The sequence below is a fragment of the Cloeon dipterum genome, chromosome 1 (assembly GCF_949628265.1).
Source record: "Cloeon dipterum chromosome 1, ieCloDipt1.1, whole genome shotgun sequence".
Classification (NCBI taxonomy): Eukaryota; Metazoa; Arthropoda; class Insecta; order Ephemeroptera; family Baetidae; genus Cloeon; species Cloeon dipterum.
The window spans coordinates 10,269,005-10,291,033 of record NC_088786.1 but is presented as its reverse complement, the minus strand read 5'-3'; the positions used below and the strand labels follow the sequence as shown (position 1 = coordinate 10,291,033).

At 40.9% G+C, this 22,029-nt stretch overlaps 5 protein-coding genes across 7 annotated transcripts; 2 read left to right on the top strand and 3 right to left on the bottom strand.

Moving 5' to 3' along the window:
- Positions 1-204: 204 nt before the first annotated feature.
- cnir (cornichon-like protein) lies at positions 205-1,477 on the top strand. 2 transcript variants are annotated; one of them, XM_065476380.1, is made up of 7 exons: positions 231-246; positions 317-421; positions 476-750; positions 831-899; positions 960-1,072; positions 1,135-1,275; positions 1,334-1,477. In XM_065476380.1, the coding sequence occupies exons 3-7, from the start codon at positions 673-675 to the stop codon at positions 1,398-1,400; spliced, it is 468 nt and encodes a 155-aa protein (XP_065332452.1). In that variant the 5' UTR covers positions 231-246; positions 317-421; positions 476-672; the 3' UTR covers positions 1,401-1,477. The 2 variants fall into 2 exon arrangements, with proteins under 2 accessions (XP_065332453.1, XP_065332452.1); XM_065476381.1 differs by having other exon boundaries at positions 205-421; positions 501-750.
- A 536-nt stretch (positions 1,478-2,013) lies between these two features.
- On the top strand, positions 2,014-7,998 carry Plc21C (Phospholipase C at 21C). Its single transcript, XM_065476375.1, has 18 exons — positions 2,014-2,230; positions 2,291-2,368; positions 2,419-2,487; positions 2,561-2,698; positions 2,791-2,924; positions 2,988-3,072; positions 3,144-3,244; positions 3,309-3,478; positions 3,858-4,321; positions 4,382-4,601; positions 4,967-5,131; positions 5,190-5,399; positions 5,461-5,615; positions 5,895-6,368; positions 6,422-6,903; positions 6,956-7,061; positions 7,113-7,430; positions 7,703-7,998. Exons 1-18 carry the CDS (start codon positions 2,141-2,143, stop codon positions 7,775-7,777), a joined length of 3,534 nt encoding a protein of 1,177 aa, XP_065332447.1. The 5' UTR covers positions 2,014-2,140; the 3' UTR covers positions 7,778-7,998.
- Positions 7,992-10,144, bottom strand: LOC135934544 (proteasome subunit beta type-5-like). Its single transcript, XM_065476379.1, has 4 exons — positions 9,983-10,144; positions 9,744-9,894; positions 9,069-9,515; positions 7,992-8,151 (listed from the first exon to the last, which is right to left on the bottom strand). The coding sequence occupies exons 1-4, from the start codon at positions 10,121-10,123 to the stop codon at positions 8,060-8,062; spliced, it is 831 nt and encodes a 276-aa protein (XP_065332451.1). The 5' UTR covers positions 10,124-10,144; the 3' UTR covers positions 7,992-8,059.
- Positions 10,145-10,529: 385 nt separating this feature from the next.
- On the bottom strand, positions 10,530-11,958 carry LOC135948193 (uncharacterized). Its single transcript, XM_065497334.1, has 2 exons — positions 11,875-11,958; positions 10,530-11,255 (listed from the first exon to the last, which is right to left on the bottom strand). Exons 1-2 carry the CDS (start codon positions 11,903-11,905, stop codon positions 10,780-10,782), a joined length of 507 nt encoding a protein of 168 aa, XP_065353406.1. The 5' UTR covers positions 11,906-11,958; the 3' UTR covers positions 10,530-10,779.
- Positions 11,959-12,011: 53 nt separating this feature from the next.
- LOC135948192 (EF-hand domain-containing protein 1-like) lies at positions 12,012-21,089 on the bottom strand. 2 transcript variants are annotated; one of them, XM_065497332.1, is made up of 8 exons: positions 20,929-21,089; positions 20,747-20,871; positions 20,466-20,682; positions 17,326-17,508; positions 16,141-16,331; positions 15,888-16,075; positions 13,406-13,942; positions 12,012-12,332 (listed from the first exon to the last, which is right to left on the bottom strand). In XM_065497332.1, the coding sequence occupies exons 1-8, from the start codon at positions 20,977-20,979 to the stop codon at positions 12,169-12,171; spliced, it is 1,656 nt and encodes a 551-aa protein (XP_065353404.1). In that variant the 5' UTR covers positions 20,980-21,089; the 3' UTR covers positions 12,012-12,168. The 2 variants fall into 2 exon arrangements, with proteins under 2 accessions (XP_065353404.1, XP_065353405.1); XM_065497333.1 differs by having other exon boundaries at positions 15,894-16,075.
- Between the last annotated feature and the right edge of the window lie 940 nt (positions 21,090-22,029).

The window sequence follows — 22,029 nt, the reverse complement described above, 5'->3', positions numbered from 1 at the left end:
AATTGTTATCAAACCTAGAAAATACATGTTTATTTATTTTTTGGTTTAGGGATTTTTAAAACAAAAAACCACGTGACAAATAATTAAATATTTTGTGTTGCAAACTTGCAATCATGCTTGAAGACTTAAACCAAATTTGGTTGGTATGAGTGTTATTGACGTCTGCGCAGCGATCGATCGCCGGCCCATCGTCAGTACCTGCTGCTGGGACGTGAAGCGAAATTGCCATTATTTACACAATTTCTTGTACGTCAAATTCGTATAAATAATACTATTTATTTTATATAAATTGCCGGAAAAAATTCGAAATTTCTAGCTCCATGTAAAGCCTGTGAATCAGAGCTATTACTGCATTGACTTTGAGCTGAAAAATAAATTATTTTGGTTCAAGAAAAAGGTGCTGTAAACACAAGGAGTGCTGGTAAGAAAAATAAATATAGATACATACATACAAATCCTCTTCCTCACCTTACAGCTTGTTTTATAATTCTATGCGCTAGCCGACTACATACATATCGTCTGGAAAGAGTGGAGGCGAAGTAAAGTGGGCGACGCAGAGCAACTCAACAGCTCAAAGCTGCTGAGTTTAAACTCTATTGCTATTAAAAGAAGTTGCCGTGCGCCGATAATTTTTGCACAATACATACATACTCCTAGAAAACGTGTAATGCCATGATCTTCTCGGACGCATTCCTATTTGTTATTGGCTTGATTGACGTCGGCGCCGTCTTGTTCCTTCTAATTTATTTCGTAAGTTATCTATATTGCACCGCAATATAGCTTGTAGTGTCTATGTGGAAATTTTGAATAATTGTTACCATTTTCGCCAGATTATCACGCTCTCTGATTTGGAATGCGATTACCTGAATGCCCAACAATGTTGCTCCAAGCTGAACATGGTAAGTAATATGGGTGAGCATTTTGATGAGCTGGATTTAAAAAATATAATTTTGTTTCAGTGGGTGATACCCAAGCTCTCGGCGCAAGCAGTGTTCACTTTTTTCCTCCTAATTCATGGGAAGTGGATGCTCTTGTTGCTTAATCTACCAATGACTGCTTGGCTTATTTACGAGTAAGTAATCGTTTAAAATCGCTGAGCAAGAGGAACTTAATATTTAAAAAAAAAAATTGCAGGCTGTCAACTGTGCCTATGGGGAATACTGGAGTGTATGATCCAACTGAAATTCACAACAGAGGCCAACTGAAGAGGCACATGAGAGACTGCATGATCTCACTTGGGTTCTACTTGCTTCTCTTCTTTGTATATTTGTACTGGTAAGAAATGTCACAGCTTGGATTTCTTTAATAATAATTTTAAATTCTTATTTTACAGCATGATCATCTCTCTGCTACAAGGAAACCCTCTCAAAGGCACCGACGAATATGTGACTGAATTCTAAAGCAAAAATAACTATGTTGTACTTTATTGAATTTTCCTAATTTATTTGTCATTATGTAATAAAATGAATAAAAGCAACCTCAAGAATATTTCATTCCATTGATAAAGCAACTTTAATGCCATTGCCATTGATTACGTAGCTCTTGCACAAGCAGCTGAGAGGAGAATAATATGCAATCAAATATACATATTTTTATGAATTGTGTGCCTGATTTGTAAATGAAAATTTTAAATTATCTGGCTGCAATCGTAAATTTTTAACTTTATCAGCTGCAACTGATGAATAAAAAAAATATTGAAAAGGAAATGGAGATATATATTATTCGTGATATTACGAAGTCTCCTCATTCAAATGCAGAAAAAACCGGAGGGTAAAATTTAATCCTGAGGTTGACGTTCTCTGGTTGCGAAAGTCGATAACGACTTTGTTAAGTCGCGAGAGCTGCGGAGCATTTTTCAAACCGCATTCACAGTGCCTGCTCTCAGTGCTCTCCCTGCTCCCTTTCTTAGGACTGCAAATTAAAAACCCCTCGAGGGTTTCATTGTGTTCAACTTTCAAGAGTTGCCGCCGCGTTATCGATTGGCAGGCCCGGCTCAGGAGCTGCTGCCGACGGCCAATCAGAGATCAGAGCCCACTCGAGGACGATCATCAGGCGGATGCACGGAATTGGCAATTTTGTGGCTGGTCTCTGCAGAATTTCGGGGTGCACCATGAGCACTTGCAGCCGCCACTAACGGGCCATGGCCGCCACCACCCCCAGAGCTGGGGCTCGGCCCCTGGAAGTGCCCCGGGCCCTTCAGGAGGGTGATAAATTCGTGCGCTGGGACGAGGTTGGCACTCGTTTTTTTTACTTGACTTTAGGGGCCTTACCTTATGTTTTGTGTCTGCAGGACTCGGGCGTAGGGTGCCCTGTGACTCTGAGGGTGGATCCCAATGGTTTCTATCTGTATTGGACCGACCAGAATAACGTAATTTACTCTCTCCCCTTTAAATGTCATTTCTGATTAATTAAGCGCAGGAGGTGGACATGATTGACCTGGTCACCGTCAGGGACACCCGAAACGGGAAGAACGCTAAAATACCAAAGGTACGTTCCGATTCGATGTTTGGTCTCTCTTGGGCTCGATACTTTTTGCATTTTCTAATTTTTCCATCGGCAGGACCCAAAGTTAAGACAGGTGGTGTGCATGGGGTCGCAGGAACCCTTGGAGGACAAGACACTCACAGTTTGTTACGGATCTGATTTTGTGAACCCGAACTTTGTCAACTTTTGCTGTTCAAACAAAGAGACAGCCGAGGTAAGTGATTTTGTGCATGAGGGCCACCTGTGGCTGTGTTCTACATATATACATATACACGCCATATTACATGGAGCGTGTTCCCCCTTTAGATGTGGGCCAATGAAGTGGTGCGACTGGCTTACAACTTGGTGCAACTCAATGGGCCCACTTCGATGTTTTTGCTAAAAGCACATACTCGGCTGACACTCATGGCGGACAAAGCTGGCAAAATACCTGTGAAAAAGTGAGAATACTGCTTGACACCCGCGCTGTTGCAGCGGATGCTCAATGGTTTTTCATGTTGCAGCATTTTAAAGACATTTGCCCAGAACAAAGAAGACAGGAAGAGAGTGGAGAAAGCTTTGGAGGCGTCTGGGCTCCTCTCAGGAAAGGTAAAGCCTTTTGATCTCGCGCGCGCGAGATAACGTGTGCCACTAAAGAGCGTTTGATCTCTCTATTCCAGAATGACTTCATTCCAGTCTCGAAATTCCAATATGAAGACTTTTTTACTCTGTATAAGAATCTGACCCAAAGGACAGAGCTTGAGTCCATCTTCGACTCACTGTAATTCTTTATTGATTTTTCTCGCCTGAGCACCAAAACTAACATATAAGCGCGCGCATTTCAGTTGTGGCGGCTCAAAGCGCAAATTGATGGCGGCTGAACAGTTTGTGGAGTTCTTGAACAAATCTCAACGAGACCCACGGCTCAACGAAATACTCTACCCTTATGCAAATGTGGAGCGAGCCAAAGATCTCATCACCCAACACGAACCAAACAAAAGCAACGCCCAGAGAGGTAGAATAGCATGGAAATCATCTGCATGTTGTTTTATGTTCACTGCATGCCTGGGGGCTGGAGTTGTGAAAATATTGCGTTCTGATAACGACTACGCGAGATGAACCACCCTCAGTTAAGGTTATTATTCAGAGGTTTATTTCTACTATGTACACACACTTAAATAATATCACTGCTGTAGTTTTAGCAGTAGTACGAATATTGTGTCCACTATATAATTACGATTTTATCACTTTTGAAACGACTAACTAAATCACAAAATCTGTACATTTTGCACTTGATCTAATTCAACATCATTCGCCACTAGCGCAACGCTAAGCTTGACCATTGCACACTTGCTGGAGCCCAGCTCGCATTCTAACATTGCTCTCATTCAAAGGTGTTCTGAGTCTGGACGGTTTGCTGCGATACCTGCTTAGTGAAGACAACCCGGTCGTTTCCTCAGCCAAGTCTTATCAGTTGGACGATATGGACCAGCCCTTGCCTCATTACTTTATCAACTCTTCTCACAATACATACCTCACAGGCCACCAGCTGACAGGAAAGTCGTCTGTTGAGATCTATCGGCAGTGCCTGCTGGCAGGCTGCCGATGCGTGGAGCTCGACTTTTGGAACGGCCGCACTGAGGAACCCGTGATCGTTCACGGCTACACTTTTGTACCTGAGATCTCTGCAAGGGAGGTGATCGAGGCCATTGCAGAGACCGCTTTCAAGACTTCCGACTACCCTGTGATTCTGTCTTTCGAAAACCACTGCAATACCCGCCAACAAGCTAAAATTGCCCAATACTGTCGTGAATTCTTCGGGGACATGCTACTTGATATACCCCTGGATTCTTTTAAGGTTTTTACAATTTTGTAAAACTGCTTGTGGATGAGCAAGTAATCAGCGTTGCAATTTTAGCTGGAGCCCGGCAGCGTTTTACCGCCCCCAGCTGCATTGAGGCGCAAGATCATAATTAAGAACAAGAAAAAGCATCACAAAAAGGGGCACGCCGCCCCAAGTGGATTAGCAGCAGCTGCTGTCGCCTCTGCCCTTCCTGTCACGCAGCACGGGAATGGAGAGGTACCAGCTTTGTTGAAGGACAACAGTCGAGAAAGTCGTGATGAGGAGGAACCAAATGGTAAGTCAAAATTCTTTTTGAAGCTTTTCCTGCAAGCTCTAATATATTGTTTGCGGAATTTCTATCAAGACGGCAACAAATTTGAGGACAATATGTTATGTTATTTCTTTGGGATTTTTTCCAAAAAGATCTAACCACTATTGCAATCATTAAAGATATTTCCAGATAAAACAAAAAAATCTGGTCCTTAAAATAATTTTGACGCGTGCAACAAATCAATTTTCTAAGCTCCACTTTTTTCACAAATTCTAAAGAAAAAACTTGAACATACCTTTTGGAGAGGGTCCAACAGTTTAAGTCTTGCTAAAACTGTTGATTTGGGCGAAAAACCAAATAAATTCTGGAAATCATTTAAATATTTTCAGATGAAGATGAAGAGAGCAGCTCTGAGGAGGAGGAAGAAGTTGAAAAATTGGCTAACAAAGCACCAGACGAGAAGTCAACTCGCGAGACGGAGGCTGGCGAAGAGCTCTCTGCCCTGGTCAACTACGTACAGCCGGTTCACTTTACATCATTCGAAAACGCTGAAAGTGAGTTGCTTTGAAGTTCTTTGTCTGGGCAGCTTGCTAATTATGCCGCTGACAACAGAGAAAAAGCGAAGTTACGAAATGAGTTCTTTTGACGAGAAGCAGGCCACAACCCTACTGAAAGAGAGGCCCATTGAGTTTGTCAACTACAATAAATTCCAGCTGAGCAGAGTTTACCCTGCTGGCACCAGGTTTGACTCGTCCAACTTCATGCCACAAGTGTTCTGGAACGCAGGCTGCCAGCTGGTGGCCCTGAACTACCAGAACCTAGGTAGCACCCCAGCACCCGAATGCCCCTTGCACCACTCTCACCCCTTTATATAAATCACTAGATTTGGCAATGCAGTTAAATCTCGGCATCTTTGAGTACAACCAGCGTTGTGGCTACCTTCTGAAACCAGAGTACATGCGCCGCAGAGACCGGAGGTTTGATCCTTTTGCCGAGTCCACAGTAGATGGCATAATAGCCGGCACTGTTTCAGTTCAGGTACACAGAGTGGCACTTTCTGCACTACACACTGTAGCTCTTCATGAGGCTAGGGCTTCTTGTAAAAAGCTCTGCTGACTTCCTTAACTTCCGCATGATAGCAGTTCGATAGATTATTTTATCCGTGAAAAACACCACGCGATAACGTATCACTCTTTGATAACAGAAATTTGTAAGAATAATAAAAAATCTGTTATTAAAATTAATTTCTCGGTAGCAGAGAAACCCACAAATAATGAATGCTTCCACTTGTACCACTCTAATTATCATCTCTTCTAGGTCATTTCTGGTCAATTCTTGACAGATAAAAGGGTTGGCACGTACATTGAAGTCGACATGTTTGGTTTACCGGCTGACACAGTACGCAAGAGGTTCAAAACCAAGATTGTACCTGTCAATGGAATCAATCCGCTGTTTGAGGAAGAGCCGTTTGTGTTCAAAAAGGTGGTTCTCCCAGAGCTGGCCACTCTCCGACTGGCCGCATATGAAGAATCTGGCCGGCTGATTGGACATCGAGTGATACCCGTGGTCGGCCTTTGCCCTGGCTACCGCCAAGTTGGCTTGCGAAACGAGTTCAGCCAGCCCATTGGCTTGGCCTCGGTTTTTGTTCACGTTGTTGTTAAAGATTATGTGCCAGATGGCTTGTCTGACTTTGCAGAAGCCTTGGCAAATCCGATCAAGTATCAGTCGGAACTTGAAAAAAGAGCCCAGCAACTGAGCGTTTTGACCGATGATATGGAGGAAACTTCAGAGGTATTTCTCAGTTTTGTGATCGATGGTAAAATTGTGACCTGTTTGTTCCATAGGTTTTGGAAGACACCTTTGGCAAAGAAAATCCCGGAACCAAAGCCCGCCGCTCTCAGCTACATTCCACTACGTCCTCCGAACTGCCCTCGTTCTCTGCTCCTGCAACAGGATCTTTACCCCGAGCTTCGGTTTCGATTAATCAGACGGAAACTACTCAAGTGGAGGAGGCAGAATCTGTGGAATCGCTCTCAGAGAGCACTCCAATCGCCAAAGGAAGTCCTGGACCAACAAATGCTCACCCGGTGTCGGCATCAGCCATTGCTGAGATTTGTGCTGAGTCGTTAGAACAGCTTATGGAGTCTAAAGTCGTGAAGGAGAAGAAAATGGAATTAGAGAAGAAACTGGAAAACTTGCGCAAAAAGCACGAAAAAGAGAAAGCCAGGTTTGGAGGTCAAAAGACCACATCAGGTGATGCTGACAAATCCAAGGGGAAATTCTACATGAGCCACAAACTAGTCAAAAGGCTCTCAAGCAAAAATATGTAAGGCCTTTCATAAAACTGTGATGAGCTTTTTATTAAATTAAAGTTACAGTGAGGTTGAAGAGCCTACTGAAAGTGACCCAGAGTCGAGATCAAAAGGCCTAGCTCGTGAACACCTTGCTCAAGAAAAAGACCTGCAGGAGAAATACCATGAAACTGTAAGATGGCTCCCATTAAATTTATTTGAAAAACTATATACAAACTTTCAGGTCTTCTCTACTCTGGAGAAGGTCATGAAGGCCTCTCAGGCTGCTCAGCTGAAAATGCTGGCTACTTTGGTCGAAAGGGAAACTGCCGAGGTGATGAAGAAACTGGAAAGCGTGCGGCGGGACGAGGTCAAGGCGTTGGCAAAAATACACAAAGACAAGGACGAATTGGTGCGCATCAAAAGAGAGGTTGCCAGCAGCATCGTCGAAAAGGGTGTCTCTGAGCGGGTGCGCCTCAAGGAGGCATATCGCAAAAGACAAGAGGACCTAGAGAGACAGCATGCAGACGTCAGGGCCCGGTTTGACGAGGAGCGGTCTAAGGTTAGCTTAACTTCGAAACGAAAGAAACCCGAGTGTCTTGCAGGCATTATTCTTGTCGAAAATATGGATGATTCGTGGCACTTGTTTTAACTCAAGAATCAATACAACGTCACTAATATTGCAGCCAAGTCCAGCCAAATTAATTTTCCCTGAGCTCTTTTAGAACCATTATTAGACCCTTAAATTCGTCTTAAACAAATTTGTCTATTGTCTTGGACTCTATAATTATATCAACTGCGCTAACCCTGACTAATATAAATCTTTTCACACAGATGAAGATGGCTCTATCCAGGGAATACGACGGACGCCTGGCCCTGATTAGCGAAGAAGGCGGATCTGGCACCTGAGACATGCGTCGAAGTAGTTATAGACAATCATGGATCACTACTCTAGCATTCCCTCGGCCTACATTCCTTCTCGGCCTATCCTTGTGTGTGTTCTCACTGGGTTGAACCCTTGAATGTGATAATATCATGTGGTAGTAATAAGTAATGAATGTCATTATTCATCAGTGTTACCAACTAATAATTAATAAAGACATCCGAGGCAATATCCCAGCAATTACGGATCAAGCTTCTTTTATTTATTCAAAAATTGATACCTTAACACAGTGAAATAGAATTGGAAAATTACTGCTTCCTCTCTTCAGCATACTTGTAATGCAGGTCCTTACAGTCCTCATCGGAAATGTGCCTCCAGCCTTGCTCGGTCATATGATAAACTGGAATCAAACGAATTCACGGTTGATTTGTTTGTCATATTGGCAGAATTAAATTCAACTTTCGACATTTCCCTTTTCCTACATTTTAATGGGTTCTCAGTAAAATTTTTTATCATTTCTTCTCGGGGTTCGCCAATTTTGCAATGCGCAAAAATGCACCACTGGTTTTTTGCGCAAAAATGCACCACTGGTTTTTTGCGCATAAAACCGGCTGGAAAAACCCACCAGTTTTGGGTTTTTCCGCATTTTTCCGAATTTTACCCGAAAATAGTCAATTTTCGCTCCAAAAGAGTCTGAAATTTCAGAAAAATTCCGTTGAGAGTTAAAATTTTCAGTCTCTTGATGGAACCAGTGGCTCTAATACTGATTTTGGTGAATTTGAAAAATCCCTATTTTTGGTCATCCTAGTGAGATTTTTTTATTTTCCATAAGAATACATGTGTTTCGGAAAAATGCGCAAAATTGCAGAAAAACCTGCAAAAAACCAGTTTTTTGCAATGCAGTGGGTTTTTCCGGAAAAATGCGGGTTTTTGCGAACCCTGTAATTTTCTACCCAGCAAGGTGCTTGCAAAATTTGCCATTTTAACCTCTATTAAGCGTATTTTACATCTTTAATTGACATAAATATTGTAATAATTGATATTATGACGTTTGAATCGCATCAATGCAAGGGTCACACCCAAATCAGTGCTTTTTTGAGTTAATGATACAACATAAAATATAAAAATCAACCACTTGCTGGCAACTTCTCTGATGAAACAAAAAATTCCCACTGCTATTTAAATAGCAAAGCGTTTAAATTTTGTAATAAGGTAATAATCTTGATAAATAACTTCAGACAATAATATCGTTTCGGTGCACTTTTTGTGGAAATAAGAGATGTTATTTTAGATTTTAGTAATTTATAGGTAACATACCTCTGACAATGCCACCGCTCATGGCATCCCTGTGGGTGGCATGGTAGATGGAGCGTCTTCCTAGTTCATACGCTTCCTCGTTGCTCAAATCCCAGCGGTAGCCGCTGTCGAGCACACCAAAGGCATAAACGGATCCCGAGCCGACCGAGAAAACTTTTCCCTCGGTCCTGGTTCCCTCAGAGTCGACGTAGTAAAGACCTGGCCCCTTCTTGTCCCAGCCACAGATCATCATTCCCATAGACAAGCCCATGCCCTTGTAGTTGTAAACCATGTTGGACATCAGTTTGGAGGCAGCAGCCACGGAAATACGCTCGCCGTTGCGCAGTTCGTAGAGACGACACTGCTTGGCCAAAACTCTGTCCCAGTAAACACAGTCAGCAGCACCGCCGGCCAGGGTACCCAGAAGGTAGTCGTTGATCTCAACGATCTTTTTCATGCTCTGGGAACCTGTTGAAACGAAAATATTGTCATTATTAAAATTTCGCTAACAAACAAAACAGTAAAACTCTGAAACGACTTAAGCTAATCTGTGTGTATCATCCTCTACATTTCTTCGTGTACATGTAAATTAAACCAAATTGAAGTGCTCAAATATTTTATGCTTATTTTTCATTGCAGTTTATGTATGTATCATAATTATTGACTGACAACAGGGAGATGTAATTTTTTACTGACCGATGAAGTTGCCTCCGGTGGCCCTGGAGTCCACAGCCAAAACCACACCTCCCTGGTACTTGAAGCCCAAGGTGGTTGTTCCGTGTTCGAAGTGAATTTTAATGCTCTTTCCATGTTCATCTGTGCCAAAATGGGACAAATTTTCTGCAGGCTGAAAGGATGACAGAGCGTTAATATGGTTAATATGTATGTAGTTGAAACGTCGAAAGGAAACATTAGACTAAAAATACGAGACTCACGTTGGAAAATGGAGGCAGAGCCAACTGCAAATTATCCACAAGGTTCAAGCTGAGTCCTTGGATGTCCAAGGGGGCCTCAGGTTCTTTCCTGTGGACGAAATTATCGCGAGAATTCAGACCAAGAATACCGGCCAACGCCATGTTTACAGTGTGTTTGAAAACTCTCCTGTCATTGCTACATCAGTGCCGCGAGTGGCGGGACGCTGAGTTGAGATTTTGGTGCTGCAACGCGGTAAAAAGAAAAGGAGTCTAGGACAAGGGCTATGATGGGCTATGACCTTCTGTGATGGAGAGTATAAAAATATTTTTTATTATTATGTTGTATTACATTAATTACATTTACTTGAATTATTGTTTGTTATTATTTCTAAAATGATTTCAAGGGATTGTGAGTATGATTGGAGCAACATTATTTATCTATTGATCGATACAAAAACTTAATTGGTAATATTTTGTATATTTAAATGAATAATTATAAATATATTATAGGAATTTTTCATTAAATTTAGATTGGGGTTTGATTTAAACGACTTAAACTAAACATTGATAAATTTAATTGTTTTAATTTTAAATCAGTTTTTCTAACATTATGAAAAATAAAAAATGCCTGGTTGATACATTTATGTAAAATAAAATTATTGCCCTCATCTCTATTATCTTATAATGATTCAACATGCAACATTCAAATAAAAAACTGATTAAAAAATCTTTTTAAAGCTACATTATTTATTTTAAAATTTAATTATAAGTCCGCAAATCTCAATCAATATTATTTATGCAGTTTTTCCTGGCAGATGTTATTCTTCAGCTGGAGTCGTGTGAGAGGTGGAAGGAGAAGATTGCGTCGTAGATTTCGCTGCTGTAACACTTGTGTCTGTTGGGTTGCTGAGCTCTTTACCTTCAGCCTCAGGTGTGCTATCTGTAGCCTCGTGTGCGCTGTCATGCTTAGCCTCATGTGTGACACTCGACGTTTCAGGCTTCGCATTTTCTTCGTTCGCACTTTCAGTTACTTCTTTGTCCAAAATCGTGGTGACCTCGAGAGCGTGAGTATGCGCCACCTCCTCCACGCTGGTTGTAGTTTCTAAATGGTTTTGCGGACCCATGTGCGAGGCTGCGTGGACAATTCCGTAAATTACGATGCTGACCATGACAGCCACGAGAATGAAGATCCCCAGACAGATGTACCGCCGCCGGACCGTTTTTTCTTCAAAGTCGGACAGCGCCCGCATCAATTGCGGTCGACTTGTTTTGCGGGCAAAGCTGGCTGCTCTACCTGCATGACCATAGGATTAAAATGAAGTCAAATTGGATATTATAGCGCTTTTTGATCCGATAATTAATTGATATGAAGCAGTTGTATAATAACCTCTCCAAAGCTCAACGAATCGACTCTGAGCTTTAACAAATTTATGAGTCTTCATTGATTGGAAGCACATACAGTACAAGTACATAGGCTTTGCAGAAGGGAAAGAATATATTTGAGTATTTAACAGTTACAATAAATGAAGAAATATTTGATCTTCAAGTGATAGCACGGATAGCACCAAGAAAATGCTGTTACTTTTTTGTCTCTATTCTCTTCACCCTTTTGTCGAAAATATTTATTTGCCTCATCTAACCTTTCCTTTTAATGTTATAATTTGATTCATTGAATACATTATCATTCACGTTAATTTAATCTAAAACAATTTTGATTTTCCTATGAGTGCATTTTTCAAAAACTAGGGACATTTTTAAAAACAAAAATCTCATGAGACTCACATGATTGTGATTGATATAATTATTGATTCCGCATAGACTGGAAATTTCACGCTAGCTAATTAAGACATAGTTCATGCGAGCTTGCAAACAGAGGAGTGCGTAGAATCACTAGATTAAAACCAGAAACATACCATACTTGTCTTCAACCTCCATTGTTTCCATACTGAATAAGTAAAAAACGCGAGCGACAAAACACTATAGTGCTCCGCCAGCTTTCCTGCGTAGATAAGAGTGCGGTTTTGGGCCTCTCAAGCAAAGACAGTGGAACTAGATTCTTTAGCCTCATTTTTATTCCAATGTCGTATTCACAAGCAATATCTCCGAAATATATTTGAATAAATTTATGTTACACATGACAGACGAAAAGTAAACGTGTTATAGATGACAGTTAATTTTATTGCGTATTATGGACGTTGAAATTTAGTTCATTCGCTGTCCCTTCTGAGCAGTCCTTCTTTTCGCATGTAGTCGGCCAGGTTCTCGATAAGCTCTTCCTGGAAATCTCCTTTTCTCTCGCTGACGTACTTGTAAACGTACAAATCGGCGCCGACCACAATGAAATGACAGCCAGCAGCCACCACAGTTGAGCCTATAGTGAGCAGATATATATTGCAATGAATTGCAGGCCATTAAATGCAACGTCGACTGCTATAGTTTTGATTTTGTGGTTTTTTTCCCATTAAGTTGGGAAGAAGTAGTTTGAGTTATTGAGAGTTAATAGACGGAAAAGTAAACGTAAAAAATTGATTTGTTTGGTTAATATACTATTTTTTGCAGCTGTTTTTACCATCTGGATTAGTTGGTGTATTTATTTACAGATAAAATTAATCAGAATAATAACTAGATTTTTGCTGTATTTTTATCGTCAAAGCTTTACATAACAGCCGGTAACTAAACCAAAACACATGAAAACAGACTTGAAAAAAACCAGCAAATAATGTGGTGGTTTAGAAACCATTTTATTTCGTTCCAACCGGTCGTTAATTGCAAACAATTGAAACAAATTGAATTTAATTTAACAATAATAATTAAATAACAGTGACAGAATTATCTCACCTATGAGTTAATTTAAGTTTTAGCTTATAGATTTTTTGATTAATTAGGAATTTTCCCTCAAGGTTTGATCCATTATTCAGAGCAACTTAGTACCCCAACTAGTTTTGGCGTTGAAGCTGCGTCATTTTTTCACCATTAAGCAAAAACATTTATTTGGTGAATTTTCTACGCCAAGACCTCCGAGGAAGTTTTTTTTAAAGCATTATAAGAGCTCTAAAGATGCTTGAATTTACTTAACAAATAATTGCTGAAGGCTTTACTCCGCGCAGGTTTGTAAAATAACGTAAAACGTTCAAATTTGTTAAATAATTTTCAAATCCTGAGTTCTTGCTATTAGTTAAGAAACGAAAATATCGGTCTATGAATAACAACTGTTTCCCTTCAAACTATAGATCATTTTGAACTGAAATCCAAAATTACAAATTTTACTCTTTCAAAAAGCCACAAATACTATTATCGATCGCATGAACCACAGCAAATAACGGGACTGATGATTGGGACTAAAAAAATATATATTTTCAAATATATATATTTTTTCAATCATAATAAAATAACTTTTTAAAAGGCAGAGGCTTTACAACAAGCTGAATCAGAAATTGCACTCACCAATAGCGAAGTCTGCAGGTCCGTAGTACTCAGGTTGGGGCTGCATAGGGTCGCTGTCGGGTTTTTCGATGAGCCTGGGACCAAAGAAGCGGCCACCCTCCCTGCCTGAGTTGCGCCTCCCGAGCTCCGTGATAGTGCAGAAACCAAACCGCGTCTGGTAGCTGAGCACGAAGCGGCGGGCGAGGTCGTGGGGCCGCTCTGAGTTAAGCCGCACCAAGTACCTGAGGGGTCTGTCGTCAGGGCCGGGGTGCGAGGGGCAGGGTCGGCGAGGCACCAGGTGCAGACACGACCTCAACGAGTCCTCTGGCGAGCCGAAGCCGTTGTACGGGGGGAGCGGTTGGACGAGGGGCGCCGGCGCGGGGGACTCGGTGGGCACGCTTGGGGGCTGCACGATGCCCAGCCGGGCGGCGTAGTAGTCGCGCGTGAAGCCGTCGCAGTCGTACAGCCGCAGCCGCCGGCCCAGCACCTCGATCTCCGAGCCCACCTGCAGGTCTTCCGCGACGTAGCAGTCCATGTCGCGGAAGGAGGGAAGGTCCGCTGGTGCAGCGAACCAGATAGAAAAATCATGATCAGCCGGCATAACTTGATATTATGGAGATTTAGTGCGGCCTACCGTGCAGAGTGGTCTACTTCAAACCATATCAGAGCGAAAGCGCATATTTTTAAGCAGGGGATACAAAAGCCTGCAATTTCTTGAAAACTCGGATTGCACGGTGGATATTTAATTGAAATTGCTCAACTCCGCGTGAATATGATAAGGGGGATAGTTAAATAGTGAAAAATATAGAGAAAAAACCAGTAATATACCCTGAGCCATTTCGTAAATTTGAATTTCATAAAATTGCCTGCATGTGTATTTCTTTCTTATTCAGTTTTAAAATGGTTTGAATGTTTTATTGCAAGGTTCTGCAGATTTTAGCAATTCTCTAGAATTCCTCAATGAATTGTTAGTGATTAAGTATCTAAATTTAAATTTCATCATGCCAATTTTATGGTTGGTTCCAATTTCGCAAAATATCTTTTTTGCAAAATAACCCTGGGGTGACGGCCCACTGCGCCCTAGGCTACCGCAGCCGCCTACACGCACCGGTCTTGATAAAACAAATGTGTTCGACCTTTGCATAGCGTGAAAAAAAAAACAGAATGATATGCCACCCGCACTGAAAGACTGCTCTGCGGCACAGTATCCCTCCCTTTGCACGGCGTATATATGACAGCAAGATTTTAAAGTTGAATTTTTTGGCTTTTGTTTTTACTAGCCCGTTTAATGTGAATTGCAGGGCTGCCGTGCAGCTGACAATGATTAACACCAGCCGACACCTCTTCAGAACATATAACTAATTTTGAAATAAAACTTCGATTTGTGAAAAATAGCAGTGTATAGTGCATTGGAAAAGTGGCAAACACTGTTCCAAACAAAAAGTTCAAGTCCTAATATACATTGATAAAGAGGATTAGCGTGACCTTGTAAATTTTTTGGCTGTATAATTTATTAAAGGCGAACCTAAGGTGTTTCTCGTTTTCCGATCTGATATCAGTTGCGACCACAGACGCAATCCCTTATATTGTTCTAGCCTTGCGTCTAGCGAGGCTGACATTTTTGAAAGTGGAAGTAGTTAAGAGCCGCATCGCTCCCTATCTCATACAGCTCGGAATATTATTTTGAATTTAGCAGGTCACTTGCTTTGCTTATTTTAACCAAATTACTGGCTGACTTGATGCTAACATGTAGTTTACCGGGTGACGTGCTGGCTTATGAAAGCGTTTTTTAAGGGTAAAAGGTGTGATTTTTACCATATCAATCAGTATGATTACAAAGCAACGCTGAATTGAATTATAGCACCGTTAAACAACGCTGAATTTTGGTCCTCATTCCATTGAAAAAAATATTATTGAATGACTTATACACGAAGTTTCTAGCCCGTTGAAATCGATTGTTATGAGCACGATTGTTTTATTGATCATGGAATCTGGCATGGTATAGATCGGTTAAATTGGAATTTCAAAATATATGAATATTAAAGAAGCCAAAATTGTTGTATTTTCAACTGTAGTTTCGAATATTTCACTCTAAATATGCTATTAATATTAAAAAGCTCTATGACCTTCAGCGATGAACTACGCAACCGAACTGAACGCTAATTCCAAAATTAGTCGTGCTTGCTCTTGAAATCACAAAGCTATGCAAAAACCAACACGCCAAGCAGCTTAAAATAGCGAGCGCTCTTCAAATCAGATTAAAATAAAATAGAGACTAGGTCACGGAATATCAGGAGTAGTCGAAAAATCTAGACAGGAAGCGAGAAACTCGAAATACAACATGCGCCACTCAACGATCTAGATCGAATCAAAAGCTGATATTAACTACAAAATAAAGCGTTAAAAGTGGGCAGTAAGTTTTGTTGTTTCACCTGTGCGCGACAGGCGAGCACGCGTGCAAGAGGCACACACTCGAAACGTTAAACAATAAAAAATGTACAACCTTTACCTGGAAGCAGTCCTCCGCGGGGCAGCAGTTGCCGGGCCAGCAGATTCGGGTATTTGTAGTGTCCGTCGTTGACTTTGTACTCGGGTTGGATCTCCATGGTGCCGTCGGCCAGGTAGAAGAGCACCTTGAAGTAGCGCTTCTCATGCATCGGGTCCATCGGGTCCTGCCACACGGCGAAGAACCTTGACCCAAAAGCAAGCAATTAGCCTCGATTTGGCCGTGGCCACTCAAAATTATGCCCTCCAACCTGAGCACCTGCCGGTCGAAGGCGAGGAAGCGGCCGAGCTTGTCCAGACCCTGGTAGAGTACGGCCGACGGAGAGTGGCCGTCCACGTCCTGTGTCTGCCGCTGCATGGCGCGCGTCTGCTCTTGGGTGTAGGGGTCAGCCGGCACCACGATCTCGCCGCCTACTGATATGCCGTGCCTCTCGAGGAACTCCTGTGTAATGAAATTATCGATTTTCGTTCGACCCCATTAATTAGCATTAAGCCACACGCCACTCGGCCACTGCCGGCCATACGCGACCCTCCCGCCTCAATTGGCACTGATTTTTTTTCGTACAAAATGTGTCACGCCTCAATTCCTCAAGGGTATGTGCACCGAAAATGACAAATTAAAAAAAATATATATAATAATAATGTCATATATTGTATTTCCCAGATGGTGTAATTAAAAGACACGCTAAAAGTGGTAGAAGACGTGGAAAATAAAATTCCAACCTGGATGAATGCAAATTCATTTTCAATTTTCATCATTTTGTAATTATTTTCCATCATCCAGGAAATTATATAAAAACCACTAGCGTGAAGCGCTAACAAAACATTTAGCTCTTTTCCGTCAAAATTTAAAAAATTACTGTAAAAATCAATTGACTTCTTTTTCCTTTGTTTGCAATCATTATTAAAAATATTAAATGAGCATGAAATTTTGAGATTAAAATGCTAATTGATTTTGACTAACGCTCATTTCAAGCGTGGGATGTTCTTCAAGAAAAGAAAATGTTTGTTGCATGAAACCCGCCGTTGCAAAAATTACAAAATCAGTCAGTACGTTATTTTAATTGAGCACTCTTTTCAACTGCTCCAAAATTCAGTTTTAATTCTCTGGCACTCATGCTTCGAGAAATGACATTGATTTTTAGGCTCAAACACATAAATTGTTCGATAAATTCCGTCAGTACAAATAAATCAAATTGAAATAAAATATATATATCTAAAGAGAACCAAAAAAGTGTAAAAAATGTGTAGCTTGGCTGGGACAGTGACAGAGAAAGTGGAATGCAGTACCCGAAAAAGCGCGTTGCGGCGTCGAACAGTGAGCTGTGAGGAAGTTAGGCAACCCCTTGAGCACACCGCAGTGCCAGATGGGAGATAGGAGGAGCGTCGTCCGGCAGCAGCGAGGTGCTCGGGGTCGATTCTCGTGACATACTGACCCTGGTGAACGCGTCGCAGCTGGCCAGTTGGTATGTGCGGCCGTAGAGCCAGACGCTGCCACCCACGTTCAGGTCGGTCCAGTGCCAATAGGAGGCGGCGGCGTCGTCCTTCGGCCCGTCGTCCTGCGAGGCCTTGGGCACCCGGTGCCGCTTGAGCACCTTTCCCTGCACGCACCCGCTGTTCTGTTTGGCCAACACACACGAGAGATCTCCATCAACAATTTGCTCGTACTTTCGTTTCCGCCGCCTGCTTTATGGCCTCTTCGCCTTTCGCTTGCTCACACGACACAACAACTATAGTTTGCTCTTTGCCTTTTCGCCTCACGCTGGCGTGCACAAACTTCAATTGCAAGAACCTATTAATTTCCAACGTTATTACAACTTGGATGATGAATCCGATGGTAGATAGCTGGCCAAGATTGAACAGTAATAGGAAAAGGTAATCTATGCATGCTGCATGCACGACTGATTGATCACAAGACAACCTTGAAATTTTTAATGTGAAAATTAAATTTTAAATTTTGCGTTACAAAATTTTACTCCCGTGAATTGCGCACAGTTCATACACGGGCTGGATTTAATAGTTTAGCGTTAAACAGAAAAGTAAATTTTAGGCATTGACAACAGTCATTAACTATTAAAAAAATTGAAATCATCTCCAGCTATTCTCATAAAATTCAAACATATTTTTAACAACAAAATTTTTAACTTGCATTTTTAACCCTACTCTCAGAGAAGCAACCTTTTTTGTACTTTTGATCCCGATAAAATAGTTACTAGAAAATTTCAAACATGACAGTGTTACGATTTACGAAGCTGTAAAACGTGAAAATCAATACGGATATGCCACAAAAATTGTTTTGTAAGATTTTGAATGCATTTTTTTCATTCAATCATGGTGTCAGTTTCATACTGAGACTCTCTTTGACAAGCAAAATCGATCCATGTGCCATTTCTTACTCTCCACAAAAAGTTGCTCTCCTTCAATGGACTGAATGGATTTCCCTTTATATTTTATGAACATGTTCCCATAGATGTATTATTCCCCTTTCATAGGTAGGATAAATCTCTAATAAATTTTTAACGAAACGGAGATTACGTGTGAATCGTTGGGGCTGCTATATATTTTTCTGTACACTTTCTAATAATTGAATTTTTAGAATTTTAATATAGAATTGCTCCTGGCCTTTGCGTTAGTTAGAAAACCAACAGTAGGAAAAATCGATAAATATAATCAGTTTTGATTGATGTGCAGATTTTTTCTCTACGGCAAGGTGTTCCGAACAAATTTAGAACCGAGTACAAACCCTCACGGAAAACCTTCAAAACCACATTTTCTATTACTTAATTTTTGATTCGTTTCAAAAAAATAATCTATATATACGAAATTTCAAATAGATCGGATACGGATGAAAACTGTAATTTAAAATGTGAGTTGATGTTCACAAATTTATAAAAATTGGCTGGGACTGCATGAACCAGTGACCTTAACAAGTAAGAACATGAATTCGTCATTTGAGTTCGCTGCAAGTTCAAGTTTAAAAATCCGCATAAAAGATTTCCCTTGTTGGAACATCGGTGGATTTCCATTCAGTCTAGCCTAAGTTAATCTCCCATGACAGGAAATCGTTCGAAAAAGCTTTTTACTCGCAGTTTTATTCCGTGACTGTGTATTTCTTGTAAAGCATACATTTAAAAAGCATTGCAAGAAAGCCTTATCGAGGAGCAAAAATAATAAATTTTATCGGACGAAAGTAAGTCGTGCCTTGCCCTTCATTACCATTGCTGAATAAATCGAAACATGGTTATTAGAGGCGAGCAATGCGAAAAATATCTCTCGCTTGATATTCAGTGTAAAATTCAACGATCGCTGATAGCGTTCTCGCAGCGGCGCGCATTTCACAGTTGTTGGAGAGGAAAATTTAGTCAAATTGCAAGGCGTACGTGACGCGCGGGTTGCATGCCTCCTCTTACACTAGAGCGAGCGGAGCACGTTCGTAATCCAAAAAGCATACATATTCCACTTTTTTTGCCCAAAACGAGGAGTGAGACGACCCAAAGTTGCCCCGTAACACAATATAGTACGCGTATTATTTGCTAAAGGGTAGTGTGAACATGTTGCGTCACATTTTAATTAAATGCACGTGGCCGCTGCAGTGCTCTGGAGAAACAAAAGCCAGCGCGCGCTTTTGTCGAGTCCCCAACAGCACTGGTTAATTTCATTGTACGTGCGGCGGCGTTGAATTACAATGGGGAACAAGTGGCCTGACTACCGCTGGAAAACTTGGCTTTGCGCAAAGTAAACTAATTTTACCTTCTGCTTGGTCCTAATTAAAATGCGGCCTCATGAGTATAACTTGGCTGCAAAACAAAATCAAAATCAGCAAGAGCAAACTGCAGAGCGGTTTGAATAATCAGCCGTGGTAAACGATTGACTGACTGATATATATCTGAGTATTTGAATTTAAAAAAGGGATCCATGTCGCAACTCGTCCTCTTTGCTTTACTAACCTCTCAAGGCAAAAATTCAATTCTGAAAAACATCCTTTCAAACCTTTCGAAAACCATTCTTATTCCTAACACATAACCTACGCATTGTAAGGAACAATTATTTTGCGTCCTTCGTCTGAAGGTCATAAGCTTTGACCTTATCGAGTATTTAGTAGCTGAATGGACCCCACACAATGATTTCCATTCATTTGGACTAGAGAGTTATTTTTCAATTTATTTTGATTAATCCCATTTAACTAAATTAAGTACAAGAGAAATTTAATTAAAAAATAATTTGCGCCCCAAATATATTTCATTAAAAGCTGCATCATTTGTAATTTCGATTTGATGCCTGAGATATTTTGAAACGAGCTCTTGTTACTTAATTTCAGCTATCAATTGTACTTGTTTTGCTCAGAGAAATCGATGATCCCCAGGCTTTCCTCTGTTGGTTGTGTTACAAATTTAATGGCCTCCAATTAGACTTTGAAATGTTAGATATTTAAATCCGATTTCTCGCAATTCTTTCCTTCATATAGCGTATGCAAATTTCTAAAGCAAAAAAATAACGAGCATCGATCCGTGCACTCCACGCACTTGAATAAACATTTTTTTTACCCTGCAACTATTGTAATTTGATGAATGCGTACCACGATAGGTGGCTCCATGACACTGATAGTGTCGTCCTCGAGGTGATAGAAGAGCAGCACGTGCCGCACCCGTGGCTGGTCCTCCATGGGCACCGCAATCGGCTCGACGCAGAAGGCACGAAATGCGAGAGTCTTATTCTCGTAAACTTCGTACTGCGGATGCACCGTGTTGACTTTGGGCGCTCGCCTGCACTCGCCATAGAACAAGTTGGGGTCCCTGCGAGACGAGGGGTTGGGTGAGAGGAAATTTAAAACGGAACGGAAGAGCAGAGGCAACTTGCCACTTGTCTAAATACTGCACAGACTGTGCGTCGAGGGGCTCTTGACCTATGCCTTGCAGCACCAGAGCCTGCACCGGCACTCCGTTTCTGAAGCCGAGGGTCTGCGGCACGTGGAAGCGATTTTTCTGCAATTCCGTTGGGGGTGTAAGTATACACGGGTTGTGAATTTCGCAACGGCTTACGTTCGGGTCGGTGAAAACGCGGCCTGGGAGCACGGGGTGGTTCGCCATCATTTCAAAATATTCTCACCGTGCGTGCGTAACCAAAGGAACGGACGATTGTTTACTAATGTGATTGTAGGCAGTGAGCAACAAATGCGCCAGTTGTTGATTGTAAACAAATTACAGGTTTGGCCCTTCAATCATGCTCAATGTGGTTGGTAAATGAAATGACTCCTTCTCAATAATAAAAAATGTGATTTTCTTTACAGTCAGTTTCTTATTGTTGCTTTTTTTCTTTATATGATTGTGTATTTGAATGAATATTATATTTTAAGATCTGGGATATTAATACACTGTACTTTAACCAAATGGGACTAATTTTAAAGCTTTAAAATTAAAAAATCGATGTACCTTATTATTTCATTCTAGCCATATTTTGAAAAACAAAAATACATTTAATATAAAAAACTTTGGAAAATGAGAAAAAGTAATTACATAAAAAACAATCAATTACGTGAGGGAAATTTCATTCCACAACTTTCTCTTTAATTTTTTGCTTAAGCCTAAAACCTCTTGTTAGCATCCTGAAACACGCCTATAATACTAAATATAGAAAAAAATTATTCAATTTTTTAATATCATTGAACCATAGCTCGGAAAATAGCTTTAAAATTGGAAACTGTTCATCGTGTGGATATTTTTTTAAAATAACAAAATAGCAAGTAGGAACACGTTAAAAAATCAAATGAAAGAACCTTAATTTTCTTCAAATTTGGGTGGATCTATTTAAGATCGAAGAGTTTTTAGAATCATGCAACAATCGTCTCCCAATTGTGATTATTTTCTCGTGAATGCCAGGGAAAATTTATACATCTTGAAGGGAAGGCTATAATTAAAGAAGTGGTTGTAAGTTTCATTCATTCAATTAACCGTCATTTATTTAGAACAGTCTTCTCACATCAGGTGATCCAGAGGTTCCAATATCGAAAGAGTATGAAGTGGTGATCAAAAGTCAAGGAAGAGCGTGATCGAAGCATATTTGATGCATCTGATATAATACACGAAGAATCAACTGCGTCACCATAAATGGTCTAGATTTTTCCTAGTTAACCACGGTTCAAC